Consider the following 15,953-nt stretch of genomic DNA (forward strand, 5'->3'; position numbering starts at 1 on the left):
TGTGCATGTAAGAGTGTATGGATGTTATGGGAGGTAATGAATGGGATGTAGGCTTTCAATGCTATCAGGCTAACATTAGAATTTCCCAAGATCTCACATTGAGGATATATATATATATATATATATATATATATATATATATATATATATATATATATATATATATATATATATATATATATATATATATATATATATATATATATACTGTATATGAATGCATATATATGTTGTTGTTGTGAATGAGTCAAGGATACCGTTATGCTTCATACATTGTGTCTTATCGTCAGAGACAGCCGGAGTCAGCTCCTACGTGACCCTCCACCATACACCATCCAGCCGCATCTCTTTCAGGAGTGCGCATTAGACTCTGCTGCATTCATAATCTGGAGAGCTAGATGACTGCTATCTCCAGCTAGCAGCGCAGGGACATTAAAGAAACCAGCACATCAACTGACACACACTTGGCAGGAGGGAAATCGCATGTACCCTAGTTTCTTGAATTGATTCTAATGCATAACGCTAGTCCTTTTGTGGCACAACTCAGGGGAAAAAGAACATGTAATCAATTCTAATTCAATCTGAATACCCCTAGTTCCCCATACGAATATTAGTGGGGGCTGAAATGAGTGTGTATGTGCGTATTTTGTGCCTTGAGGAGGCTTGTCACAGGTTCCAGTTGTATTCTCTAGACAGTTGTATCAACTGCAGGCTATGGAAGCCACAGGCTAATCTGTTTAGCCTCCACTAACGTTTTCCAAAATTGCTGTTTCGAACTGTGAAGACGCATTAATACGCAACTGTAAGCATCGCTGGCAATGATTTTAAACACACATGTACATATAAAGTGCTTGAGCCGGGATTACAGAAATTGATAAACTGGCAGCTCCTGCAACAGATTTTTCAGTAATAATCTGGGCAGTGATTTATCTGTGCTTGAGCAGTAACTGTCTATTATGATTAGTATGTGGTACAGTGGTGGAGTCTTGAACAGGACACAGATGGAAGAGATGGCCAGCACATATCAGTGCACATCAAACACAGAGAAGATGTTTCTCCAGGGCCGTGACAAGCAAATGTCTCCATACATGAATGTGAGGGGCAAGCCATTGGCTTTCTCTTCACGCCACTTTGCATCACCATCACTCCCGCAGTGAGCTGCAACAAACCACTACCCAAAACAGAGGACTTTTTAGTTTTGTAAACAAAACAAAACAAAACAAAACAAAACAAAAACATAAAAAAAGAAATAAAATAAAATAAAATAAAATAAAATAAAATAAAATAAAATAAAATAAAATAAAATAAAATAAAATAAAATAAAATAAAATTAAATTAAATAAAATTAAATTAAAACTATTCTTACTGGCAACAAATAATGCATAAATATAAGCTGAGGAAATTAACTCACAATACGTTTAAGAGAATAATCAAAAATGAATAAAAGGTTTTTTTTTTTCTTGCTTTTGTTGTGTTGTTTTATTCCTGCATTCGGATGTATTCTGTGTGATGTTTTTCAATTGTGTGAGCTTCATAACTTCACATATAATTTCAATACAGGTGTAAAATAATAAACAACAAATTAAAGTAAAATAAAATGTAATACATTTTTTAAATAAATTTAATTAAAATTTAAATAAAATTAAATATAAAATTAAATTACATATTTTTTTTATAAAATTTAATTAAATTCAAATAAAATAATAAAATAAAATAAAATAAAATAAATAAAAAAACAATAATACATTAGGGCAAGGCAGTGGTGCAGTAGGTAGTGCTGTCGCCTCACAGCAAGAAGGTCGCTGGTTCGAGCCTAGGCTGGCGTTTCTGTGTGGAGTTTGCATGTTCTCCTTGCCTTCGCGTGGGTTTCCTCCGGGTGCTCCGGTTTTCCCCACAGTCCAAAGACATGTGGTACAGGTGAATTGGAAAGGCTAAATTGTCCATAGTGTATGAGTGTGAGTGAGTGTGTATGGATGTTTCCCAGAGATGGGTTGCAGCTGGAAGGGCATCCGCTGCGTAAAACATGTGCTGTGGCAACCCCGGATTAATAAGTTGACCAAGCCGGAAAGAAAATGAATGAATGAATGATAATACATTAAAATAAATAAAAACTATACATACAGGCAGTAAATAATGCATGAATATAAGCTGGGGAAATTAACTCACACTACAATTAAGAGAATAACCACAAATGGGTTAAAGATTAAAAGGTTTTTTTTTCAAGTTTGAAAAAAGTATGCTTTCTTATTTGATCTGCGTTTTGTTGTTTTGTTTTATTCCTGCATTGGAATGTATTCACTGTGATGTTTTTCAATTGTGTGAGCTTTACAATTTCACATATAATTTCAATACATGCGTATGACAATAAACAAATCGTTCAATCAAAACAGCTTTAACAGCCTGATAGAACAATAGACAAAGTCATAATGAAAGCAATGTAAGAAAAATAACACTTCTCAAGCTCTAAAAACAGAAGTAACACCTTTTTTTTCTCTAATCAAACTATAGCGACCTAAATATACAAAACTAATTCCAACAGTATAACAGTATCTTCCATATATTAACATGAAGAAAGCAAAACAAAACAGTTAATGCATTCTCTTTAATAGACTGTTGGACACATCCAGAGCATCCTTAATTACACAATTTATCAGCTTTTGTGCAATGTTAACAGCCTGTCAGCCAAATATCTTTTCTGGCAGTCTTTTTATTTATTTATTTTTTTCTTTTTGTATTTTATTTCGCAACACGCTCTCCATTGCCAAGCATTAGGATGATGGAACCTTGTTTAACATGGGGCCTTTTAGCAGGACAAAGAACAAAGGAGAATCAAAACACTGCAAATAACAGTGGAAAATAAAACGGCTTGACAGGTGCAGTGTGCTGCCGATGATCTGGCTGATTATCAGCGTAAACACACCGCCGCCGCGCCGGTAAATACATCCTTCACGGCCCGCGTGCAGTCTTTGTATTTATGTCTTTAATACAAAAGGCCTGATCATCTTATTGACTCTGCTGTTTGAATCCTCAGAGGGGTATTAAATCAACCGGAGCACGTTCCTTTGCGAGTTACAGTAAATTAACAACCTGAGCCCCAACAAAAACAAACCTAATGGGGGAGAGGCTTTAATGAATGATGGAGGGAATTTCAGGAGAGATGGAGATCTGACGAGTCGGAGAAAAGGGTGCAATAAAGGGAACACTTTGATCTTTCGAGGAGAGAAAATGAGGAATATACTGGGAAGGGAATAGACTTAGACACGCGGTGATTGCATTGAAGCGCTACGTGTTTGAATCACCTGAATGGAGCACTAAATTGAAGCGCTGTGAGCGTAAGCAGCGAGCATATTTTGTGCGAAGGACAGGTAAAAGTCTATATCTCGGGATGGATCTCCTTCAATCAAAACGCAATCAATCTAAACACGTCTTGGAGTGTGCGGCAATTAAGTCGTGAGCTGCTTAGCGAGTGCTGTCATTTCGAGAAGTTGACAAATTTGTATTTAGTTGCCAATAAATATTAAATTCACTGAGGCATCATTAAGCTTTAGAACTGCTGGAGATGAAAAGGTATTTATAGTTTATCTATTTATTTATTTATTTATTTATTTATCAAATATATGTTCGTTCAAATGCATTTGTAAGAGCCTGTGTAGTGTTTTTGCAGTGAAAAACTCTGTGATCATAGTGTGATCTTTTTACATGCAGTTCTTAAAGATATCATTTTAATTAAATAAAGAGCTTAAAACTTTAAAGTATTTCCCCAGTTGTTTGTGTCTATATAGATAAATAGATAGATGGATGGATGGATCGATGCACTGTAGATAGATAAATAAATAGACAGAATGATGTATGGATTTTAGAGAGATAAACAGATATAAAAGGATGGATGGGCGGATGGATGGATTCTAGATAGATAGATAAATATAGATAAATAAACTGATATAGATAGATAGATAGATAGATAGATAGATAGATAGATAGATAGATAGATAGATAGATAGATAGATAGATAGATAGATAGATAGATAGATAGATAGATAGATAGATAGATAGATAGATAGATAGATAGATAGATAGATAGATAGATAGAAGAATGTATGAATGTTTTCTAGATAGATAAACAGATAAAAGTATGGCTGGATGGATGGATTATAGATAGACAGATGCATAAACAGTGGATGGATGGATGGATGGATGGATGGATGGATGGATGGATGGATGGATGGATGGATGGATGGATGGGTGGATGGGTGGATGTATGGACAGATGGACGGATCGAAGAATTGATAGATGATTGATGGATGGAAGGAAGGAAGGAAGGAAGGATGGATGGATGGATGGATGGATGGATGGATGGAAGGAGGAAGGAAGGATGGTTGGATGGATAAATTCTAGATAGATAAACAGATAAAAGAATGGATGTATGATTTCTAGATAGACAGATACATAAACAGATGGAATGATAGATAGATGGATGGATGGATGGACGGATGGATGGACGGATGGATGGATGGATGGATGGATGGATGGAAGGATGGATGGATTGATTCTATATAGATACATAAATGGATGGATGGATGGATGGATTCTAGATAGACAGAAGCATTAATCAGATGGAATGATGGATGGGTGGATGGAAGGAAGAATGGATTGCTTCTAGATAGATACATATACAGACAAAACAATGGATGAAAGAATTCTAGATAAATAAAGGTTTTCTCAGTCACTTTGGTCCACTTCTCAAAACTACCTGTTCAATCTTCTCATCATTGTGTCACTTGTGCTCATTAAAAATGCAGTTTCTCATTCCTTTGAACAAGTTTCAGATGCTTGCGTACATCCATGCAACTGATTATGTGCAATTCTCTGATGCTTCCTACAGTATCAATTGTTTGTGTAGTGTCAGAAGAGTAGTTAAACCGAGGTCCTGACTCTCTGTGGTCATTAAAAATCCCATGGCACTACCCGTAAAGAGTAGGGGTGTAACCCCGGTGTCCTGGCCAAAGTCTGTCAATTGGCCCTTGCCCATCATGGCCTCCCAATCATCCCCATCCACGGAATTTGATCTATCACTGTCTCTTCCCTCCACCAATAGCTGGTGTGTGGTGAGCGCACTGGCATCGTTGTCCTGTGGCTGCCGTCACATCATCCAAGTGGATGCTGCACACTGGTGGTGGTGTGGAGAGACTCCCCTCATGATTGTGAATTGCTTTGGGTGTATGGTCATAAACAATAAATGTGCTATATAAATACACACATAACATTATATACATTACATTACATAAGTCTTAACATGCAAAATGGCTGAACAAGTTGTATACTGTATGTATATATTTGTATTAGACTTTTTATCTAAATCTGTCTTTCTGTATCACAATGACAAGATCTGGCAACAAATTACAAATACCCCTCCAGATTACACTGTTATATTGACAACAGGACTAAATAATTTGACTGTATTATCCGTAGACAATGACTGAAGGACTTTTAATTCTGAGGGTACTGACACATTCAATGACACAGAAATTTAGTTTTGAGAGATGACCTAAGGATTTTGAGCAAGAGACTGGCTTTTGCAGGTGATCCATGGTGTTTCGCTATTTGTTTGCGCTGTTTTGAGAAATGCACTCACTGATTTGCAAATGTTAAATTCTGATCTGAGAAATGAAAAGAATGGATGGATGGATTCTATATAGATAAACAGATAGAACGGTGGATGGATGGATTCTAGATAGACAGATACATAAACAGATGGATGGATGGATGGATGGATGGATAGGTGGAAGGAAGGATGGATGGGGTCTAGATAGATAAATAGATAGATAGAATGATGTATGAATGGATTCTAGATAGACAGAAAAATAGAATGGATGGACGGACAGACAGACAGATGGTTAGATGGATGGATGGATGGATGGATGGATGGATTACTTTATATCTCACAAGCTGACTTTTTTCTTCCTTTATACTAAATTCTATGCTCTTATTTATTTTATTATTCTATGTTTTTTCACTGGAGATGTGATTTCTGATTAACATTTATATCATTGTGTGGGTGTTTTAACTGTAAAAAAAATGCTGTACAATAATTAAGCCCTATTATTATTATGTACAATTAAACTCGAGGATACTTTTATATTTGTGAAAGTAGTTGCAACTGCTTATTTGTTCTAGCAATAGTTATAAAAATAGAAACATGATTAATGGCAATAACATATTGCAACTTTGCAACTTTGACACGGAGAAGCTCCATACTGACTGTACTTCTGGCTCAATATTAATAACTTCAGCGTGTAGTGCTATCTACAACCACACAGTACAAACTCGCCTATTCAAACAGATGTTGCTGTTAATTTGACTTGTTCTCGCCGTCGTTCTGGATTTTGCTGTTTACCAGATGTTCACACTAAGCGCTGTGTCTTCAATCAACTCTTAAGAATCCTTCAGATTAAAGTCCTATTTTCCGGATGGAATGGTTAACGTAGATGCTCAAAACACGTGATGTGATTTCAAAATCCCCTCCTTATTGCATCCTCACAATTTCTCTTCTTTCTTTTCTTTGCAGTTCCTTCCATGAACTATACAATCTTTACGTTATTATTGGTTCATCAAATCTACAGTGACATATTATTGGAAATATATGCAATGAATACTGTCTTTATTGCTCAACATTTGATCTTTTGCTCAAAATTTTAAATATATAAAAAATTAATATAAATAAATAAATAAATAAATAAATAAACAAATAAATAAATAAATAAATAAATAAATGAAAAATAAATGAAAAAAAATAAAATAAAAAATAAATAAATAAATAAATAGGGAGATATGTTTAGAGGCATTTTTTCTCCTTTCTACATTTTCATAACACTCATATTGACTAATCAGTCAAAAATGACAGTAAAAAAAGACAGTAAAAAAAATGACAGTTAAAAATGTTTATTTATTTATTTTTAAACTAGACGTTTGGTGACTTTCTAAAATGACTTCAACAATAGACAAAAAAATCTATTGTCATATTTTCATAAAGACTGTACACATATACAGCCTGATGGTTGTCTTTGGGGTAAATTTTTGACTTGCCAGCTAGAGAACAAAATCAAAATAAAATTAAATATTGCTGCTTTATTTTAGAGACTTAATGAAGAGGGGTTATTTTGACTCTACAGAATATGGAGAATTCTAAGACTGCACAAGTGTTAAAATTTCTTTCAGTTGTCTTGATGTAGGTGATGATGGTGATGATTTCTGACTCTAAGAACTGACTAAATTCAGGCCATACATAGCCATGATGGATACACATCCCTTTCAGAATGATCCATAATACTTCCAATTGGCTGGAATTTCTAAAACAATTAAGTAAAAAATTTAAATAAATTATTAATTTCCATTGATAATATGCTTTAAAAAAAACTGGGCTAAGTATTCATAGAAGTGCCAATAGGTGTGGCATACATACAGTGGGGGGAATAAGTATTGAACATGTCACGTTTTTTCCTGTGAATAATATTTCTAAAGGAGCTGTTGACATAAAATTGAACCAGACTTTGAAGAAAAAAAAACACAAACAATATAAACATAATAATAATAATAATAATAATAATAATAATAATAATAATAATAATAATAATAATAATAATGATAATAATAGATGACGCAGTGCCACAGTAGGTAGTGCAATCGCCTCACAGCAAGAAGGTCGCTGGTTCAAGCCTTGGCTGGGTCAGTTGGCATTTCTGTGTGGAGTTTGCATGTTCTCCCTGCGTTCGCGTGGGTTTCCACCGGGTGCTCCGGTTTCCCCCACAGTCCAAAGACATGAGGTACAGGTGAACTGGGAAGGCTAAATTGTCCGTAGTGTATGAGTGTGAATAAGTGTGTATGGATGTTTCCCAGAGATGGGTTGCGGCTGGAAGGGCATCCGCTGCGAAAAACATGTGCTGGATAAGTTGGCGGTTCATTCCGCTGTGGCATCCCAGGATTAATAAAGGGACTAAGCCGAAAAGAAAATGAATGAATGAATAATAATAATAATAACAATAATAATAATATGAAAAATGAGCTATGTGTAATAACAATGGAATGACACAAGGAGAAAGTTCTGAACTACTGAAATGTACATAAAACTGCTTTTTTTTGTTGATGACAGCTTAAAGACGCCTCTCATGTGGAGAATAGTCCAACCATCCTTCCTTCCTCCTTCCTTCCATCTATCCATCCGTCCATCCGTCCATCCGTCCATCCATCCATCCATCCATCCATCCTTCCTTCCTTCCTTCCTTCCTTCCTTCCTTCCTTCCTTCCTTCTTTCTATCCTTCCTTCCTTCCTTCCATCAATCGTCTATCAATTCTTCAATCCGTCCATCCATCCTCTCATGTGGAGTGTAAAAATGTTGATGTTTTGTGGGTCTCCTCTATCAAATCTGATATTTATCTTTATCTATTTAATATTAGGACAGTTCATTCTGCTGTGGTGAACCCGGATTCGACTAAGCCAAAAAGAAAATGAAAGAATGAATGAATTTAATATTAGATTCAAGTCATGTGATCCAATAAAAAAAATTATTAAATAAAGATTTGGTAGATGAGACCCTCCCTTTCTTCATGTTCAATACTTTTTCCCTGTCTCATTCACACTATTTAGCTAACCCAATTCACCTATAGCGCATGTGTTTGAACTTGTGGGGGAAACCGGAGCACCCGGAGGAAACCCATGCGAACACGGGAAGAACATAGCACAAAATATAATACAGCAAATAAATAAATAAATAACTAAATAAATAAATACTAACCTTTCTGGCTGTCGATGACAAAATTTCCCTCATCATTTCCTGCTGTTATTTTGTACGTGATTCCGTCTCCATCAGGGTCTTTTGCCAGCACTGTTGCCACCAAAGTATTGGGCCCTGCGTCTTCAGAGACAAACGTGCGATACCTGTTTTTGAACACACAAACATAATTATTTGAAGAGATTTTCCATGTCGAATCAGAATAATTACAACAAAACATGCACAGATGTCTTTGTTTATTGAATGCGATATGACACAAGTTTTGAAATAGCTAATGCAACGGTTACTAAAGTAACCCTTGTTCCCTAAGGGAGGGGGGGTGGTGGGGATGGGGAAGCCGAAATACTATGAGGAAACTTCCACTATGGGGATTTCAACAAAATCCAATAATCTGAAAGTGTACAAAAATGGGCCAATGAAATGCCAATGAGTTGGCAGCATCAGCGTGCACAGCTGGCGTCACTTACAATTAATCTTGTATAAAATGCTGCACGTGCCAAACCAAGGCATCCTTTTGTAGTTTTAGGGATAACAGCTAAGGGTCCTTTTAGGGATAACAGCTAAGGGTCAATCATTGTGGCGAAGGAACATAGGATTTCCGTTCCCCCCCTCAGGGAACGAGGGTTACTTTAGTAACCGTTGCGTTCCCCATCAGAAGGGAAATTTCAATGCTATGGGGAAATCTATGGAAAACGCCACAATGATTGAACCTTACCTTGTCTCTAGTCTTCCAACGTGTTCCCTGGCACTTACTTATCTCATTTCTTAAGAAGACCCGGTGGCAAGAAGACATATGGACTAACCCTGAGAAGGGGAAGTACTCATATGAAAAGATGATAAGTGGGGAGGGAAGACACGAGCCCGCCTAGGAGGGGGGACTACATCGTGGCTGAGTGAGCACAAGGTATCGCCAGTGGGGATCGAGCATAGCAGGCACCGTTACCCAAAATGTGGGCTGACCAGCAGGTATCCCAACAACGTAACAGGCCATTACCTGACTCCTCCGCTGAGTCAGATGCTGGGGGCCTTGAAGGAACTCTGCAGGGTTTGCAAGAGGGGAACTCAACTGACAAGCAAGATAGCACACGTATCTCTGTTTTAAAGAGAAAGGCGCAGCAAGCGTGTTACAACACAACCAAATTTTTCCTCAATCACCAGGGTTTCTTAACACCCTTGAGGAAACCGGCTCCACTCGCAGATTATAAAAATCTTGCAAATGTGTTATCCACCGCCATCGGTAAGTTACCCAAGTCTTCCTCGCTGTATCTAGGGCCCACACGTGGAGGTTCAAAAGATCTGGGTGATGGTGACCTGTCCCTGAGAGAGGAGGTCTTCTCACAAAGGGATCTGCCAGGGAGGGGCCGTTGCGATGAGGGAGAGTTCTGTTATCCAGGTCCGGTTGGGCCAGAGAGGCGCAACTAACAAGACCTTTTCCTTGTCCTCCCTGACCTTGCACTGTAACTGCGCGAGCAGGCTCACTAGGGGAAACGCATATTTGCGCTCGCCCCGAGGCCAGCTGTGGGCCAGTGCATGCGTGCCGAGGGAGTCCTCCATCAGGAAAAGAACCACTGGCAATAGACATTTTTGGGGGAATCAAACAGGTTGACCTGGGCTTCCCCGAAGGGGTGGAGTCTCCATTCTTCCAGACTTAGAGGCTGCCGTGAGAGCACGTCGGCTGCACGGTTGAGCTCGCCCCAGAATATGAACGGTGCGCATTGATTTCAGCTGCGTTGGAGGGACTGTGGGGTCAATCCAAGTGCTGAGGGCGCGGCGACACAGTGCGGTGACAGTCACTCGGTGTGTGCCCGCGTGCCAGGCACGTCTGGGGAATCAGTCGTGAATCCAGTGCTGAAGTGGTCTCATATGGAGCAATCCTAGCAATCCCGGGGAAAGAGCAAGTTCCCTCTTCTTCGGATGGTCTAAGGGAGCCGCAATCTTAACTGCGCAACAGACATGCAATCGCAGTGATGGCATGCACTGCCCGTAAGCACCTCATTAATATGCTGGACATGCAACGCAGTGCTCGTGCCCATCATCCGGGGACAGGAAACCACCGCATCCAGAAACGCACAGTCAAAGTGACATCTTGAAAAAGACACAATCCACAACCACATTGCGCTTTTAGGGAACTTTGCAACAATACAAACCGCTCTGGAGGACCGGACCCAAAGAACGACAGGCAAGGGAAGAAACCCAGCTCAACCATCTGCCGTCGCATATCGCACATAGGACAGAGAGAAGCAGCCCGCTTTCTTGTTCTTTCTTTCTCTGTCATAACAATCAGAGAAACCCTCAAATGACTCTCTCAGAAGCTTCGTGAAAGGATCTGAAAGCGAAAAGGATGCCTCAGCTTGGCACCTGCAGCATTTTATACAAGATTAATTGTAAGTGACGCCAGCTGTGCATGCTGATGCGGCTGACTCATTGGCATTTCATTGGCCCATTTTTGTACTCTTTCAGATTACAAATTGGATTCTGACGAAATCACCATAGTGGAAGTTTCCACATAGCATTTCCGTTCCCCTCCTCGGGGAACTCTCCTTGCATACATAAAAGCTGCAAGTCATGCCTGTGATAATCACCACAGTACATGTGTTTACCAATGATTTGTTGGCTACAGAAGGACAAAAAGAGCACTATACATCAAGATACTATACATCATCATGCAGGACAGAGGAGGTATCAAAATCATCTAAAATTGAATTCTGAACATTATGTTAATGCCTTTCAGATCTTAGCAAAGAAAATGTTACATTCGTCTTAAAGGGTCACGAAAGACAAAAAAACATTTTTGAGATGTTGACAGTCATATATATGTCCCACATTGCTAAAAAAACACTATTGGGAAGCGTATATTTCACTAAAAAGTGAAAATTGGTTGTTTTTGTGTCATTTTGAGCAAATTTGTTCTTCCGGTTTGAAAAGAAATTTAGAAGCAATGTCACGGCGATTAGATCCTTGTGTAAATTCCAGCGTGGAAACTGGATGTCTGTACTGGCAGGTACAATGTGACATCTTTGAATTATTATCATTAATTCAAGAGATAAACTTGGTTCAAACCAATCAGTGCACTCTATTGTGTATGAGGTGCATCTTCATTAATATGCATGATAACTTCGAAGACTGTTTTTACCTGTTACAGTGTTCAGATGGCAGAGAGCTGCCATGTTGTGTTGCCAACCGTAATTAAAACAAGTGGAAGAAGAAAAATTGTTCAGAGACATGGGTTGTCAGTGTTGCGTTTATAAATGTTCTGCAATGAAGGTTTTGTTTTCAATTCCCCGCTATAAGAGCGCAGCTGAACTCACATGTGTGGATTACAGTGGTCTGCTAATACGGCACAAAAATATGTTTGTGAGGAACATTTTTTACGCGAGAGCTTTTCATTTGTGTTGATTGTCCTGTCTCTGCAGATTTGGTAAGTGTGTGATCCATGTTCTTTGATTATGTTTATTCAGGTGGCAAAGTTAGTTAGTATTGTCAGCAGTACTCTTTCAATTTTTAAAGACATACCTTAGTCAAAATGATTACAGTAAGTTACAAAGTTTACAGTATATTAATATCACTACAAAATTATGAACTGAAAGATCCGCTGTAAATGCTGCTCTCCGAATGTAAACAAGTAAACACCCAAACTTTTATCGTTGTGTAGGATTTTCGCCGCATTTTCTGACAGGACAGTCTATACACACATGGCTTTCTGATACTATTCTCTGTACCTACCAAGTGCATATAAGTTACCGAGAAATGAGGAGGGTTTTTTTTTTCTCCCATACGGTGTGAGGTATCCAATATCTTGTTTGTCACGGGGGTATGCATAAAATGTTCCTGAATGAAAGGGAAAGTGCCAAACTGCAGTTAAAGACGACAAATTAATAATTTGGCCAATAATTTGATTACTGATGTCTATGTAAACATAGTCACTGTCTATCTCTCTTGCATCTGTGTTTTTTTTTGCCTCTGTAAAAAATCAGCGTGTGCACATTATGAAACATTATGAAACTCCCACTCGACACTCCCACTTAAACAAAGCTCGACTCGCCCACTTTCTTGACTTTTTTCAAACTAGATTTGTGAAAACACCCTGCTGAGATGGGGGGGGGGGGTTTAAAGATTCTAATATTATTATAAAACCAATAAGTGATAATACTTACAGATTAACTGTAAATGAAAGTAAATGAAAGTAAACCGAAAAGAAAATGAAAGCAAACATTTTTTTAAATAACTGCAAACAGCAGCATGAACTGTGAACATGTATTAGTGTACTTGTATTATTAGTCTTAAAAGGTGCAACATTCTGTTACTGGTTATAAATAAATAAATAAAAAAACACTGAGATTAATACAACATACTCTTCCTCCCTTCTTACATAATTTCCTTCCTTCATTTATTTGATCTTACGTTCACCAAGGCTGTATTTACATGATGAAAAACACAGCAAAAATGCCACAATCACTTTAGATTAATTTCAGTATATGCATCCTTGATGAATTTACAAATAATAGCTGTACAAATAGTTTCTGTGTAGAGTTTGCATGTTCTTCCCATGTTGGCATGGGTTTCCTCCGGGTGCTCCGGTTTCCCCCACAAGTCCAAAGACATGTGGTTTAGGTGAATTGGGTAGGCTAAATTGTCCATAGTGTATGTGTGTGAATGAGTGTGTATGGATGTTTCTCAGTGATGGGTTGCAGCTGGAAGGGCATCCGTTGCATAAAAAATATGCTGGACTAGTTGGCGGTTCATTCAGCTGTGGCGACACCAGATTATTAAAGGGACTAAGCCGAAAAGAAAATGAATGAATGAGCTGTATAAATAATAAAAGTGGTGATGCATTCACTGTGTACACTCCAAACATCATACTGTCTCTGATAAATATAATCAGAAGTTCTTAATTCCATGCGGGAAAAACAGGATGTGCATCTGTTCACTGTTGACCTCGACAATATGCTACACATTATCTCTGCATGTGAGGAAATTAATCAGGTCAAAGTGATCAGGAGCAGTATGTTCAAATACGAAAATAAATTGGAATTCCATTTAAGAAGAACCGCAAGGAGCAGTAATAAAACTTGCTTCAGCCTTTAAGATGAGAGTGACCTACAGAGACTGACAGCTCTGACAGCACACACATTGGTATAAGTGCTTTATGAGGACTCTCCATAGGCGTAATGTATTTTGTATATAAAGAAATGCTTATTATATGGCCCTTATGAACAAGTGTTGCCAAGTATGCAGTTTTCGGATTTAAATTTAATCTGATTAATTTAACCTTCATAATTACTAATCAAAATAATAATAATAATAAAAAAAATGTGTTTAATCAAAGTCCCTTTAAGGCAAGTCAATTCACTCATGTCCATCTTTAAAACGCCTCTTAGGCAGTATGCTTAGGCATTCTGTCTAATTGGGAAAACTAAATCTCCAAAACTGGTCACCAAGCTAATGATAACATTACATATTTGAAATCACCAATAACATTAAACAACAACTCATAAGTTTCATTTCAAAACGTCCGAATCAAACAAAATTGGCACAGGTTGCCCAAGCTAATGCGTATACACACTCATTGATGGCAGTGTAACACGGTTACATTTGTTATTATGCTCTGGATAATAATTGTCTGATCGCGCTGGTCTTCTGAAGTAATCTCAGTCAAGTCTTGATGGTGAATTTCCTCCAGAAATGACAGTGACTTTTTGTTTACAAGTTTGTTGGAATGGTGAGTATTTGCTGCTGTCATGTGATGGCCATTTGACAGGATGGACTGTACCTTGCATTGGTTTCATACAGAAAACAAAACCAAAATACTTTTGTTTTTATATGCACTTGGTTTGTTTAAAAGTGCAGATTTCGAGCTTTATGTGAATTTATTTCTTATGTCTGTATTCATATTATACACACACACACACACACACACACACACACACACACACACACACACACACACACACACACACACACACACATATATATATATATATATATATATATATATATATATATATATATATATATATATATATATATATATATATATATACACACACAGTTGAAGTCATAATTAATAGCCCCCTCGAATTGGAAAGAAGTTTTAATAACTAGTATTTAATAATAGCTTTCATAACTCATCTTTATTAACTGATTTATTTTATCTTTTCTGCGATGACAGTAAATAATATTTTACTAGATATTTTTGAAGACACTTCTATACAGATTAAAGTGACATTTAAAGGCTTAACTAGGTTGATTAAGTTAACTAGGCAGGTTAGGGTAATTAGCTAAGATAATTTATAATGATGGTTTGTTCTGTAGACTAAAAAATGCTTAAAGGGGCTAATAATTTTGACTTTAAAATGGCTTTAAAAAATAAATCTGCTTTTATTCTAGCCAAAATAAAACAACTAAGACTTTCTCCAGAAGAAACAAAAATTATCAGACATACTGTGAAAATAGTATTGGAATGGGACATTTTGAGTTTAGGGATTGGGCTTTTTTTTAGACTAGTTTGACCTGGATTTGTTTTGTGGACAACTTCAGTTTTAAAAACCTGGCAACCCTGAATTACAAGGACAAAAGGCATGGCCTCGTAAACCACCTTAATATTGTACAGCTACATTATGTCATACTCACGTCATCATATACATTTGTGTCTTTGTAAACCACCAAAACCAGTACACACACGTACACACACCACAACAAACACAGACACAAGCTCAAATTTGAATTTTTACTACAAATCCATTATTATTTAGCGAATACAACAAAGAAAGAGTGGGAGAGATAGCCAGACCACCCCTCCAATGTTCAATAATAGATTTCCCACCGAAAAAGAAAGAGCTGAACTAGTTTGCTCAAGGGGCTGTTAGCAGACAAAGCCAACACATTTCATGCTAAGCTTTTCTTGCCAACACCACACTCACACTTCATCACATCTGAAACAATGCTGTCAATGGAACAGCACCTCGTGGCGACAAGACAAACAGTGCCTCCACATCTGCACAGCGTGCTGTCTTTCGAGAAGAGAAAGAACGCGTTGACAGACTGTGAGATACTTGCAGACTCTCAGCCACCATTTGTTATTATTTAGCTGCAAAGATTGCATTTAAGTGACATTGACTGCAAAATGATGGAGCGTCGTTCGAGGCAGTCCTTTTTGGTCAGAGAGGG

The 15,953-nt window shown here is 37.6% G+C and overlaps 1 protein-coding gene across 1 annotated transcript in view; it reads right to left on the reverse strand.

The window, feature by feature from the left end:
• Positions 1 to 15,953, reverse strand: part of si:ch211-186j3.6 (neural-cadherin) — a 440,558-nt gene that overhangs the window by 218,544 nt on the left and 206,061 nt on the right. The window contains 1 exon segment of the mRNA XM_056462007.1: positions 8,790 to 8,932. Coding sequence (XP_056317982.1) covers positions 8,790 to 8,932 — 143 coding nt within the window.

Source organism: Danio aesculapii, chromosome 7 (genome assembly GCF_903798145.1).
Source record: "Danio aesculapii chromosome 7, fDanAes4.1, whole genome shotgun sequence".
In the NCBI taxonomy this organism is placed as follows: Eukaryota; Metazoa; Chordata; class Actinopteri; order Cypriniformes; family Danionidae; genus Danio; species Danio aesculapii.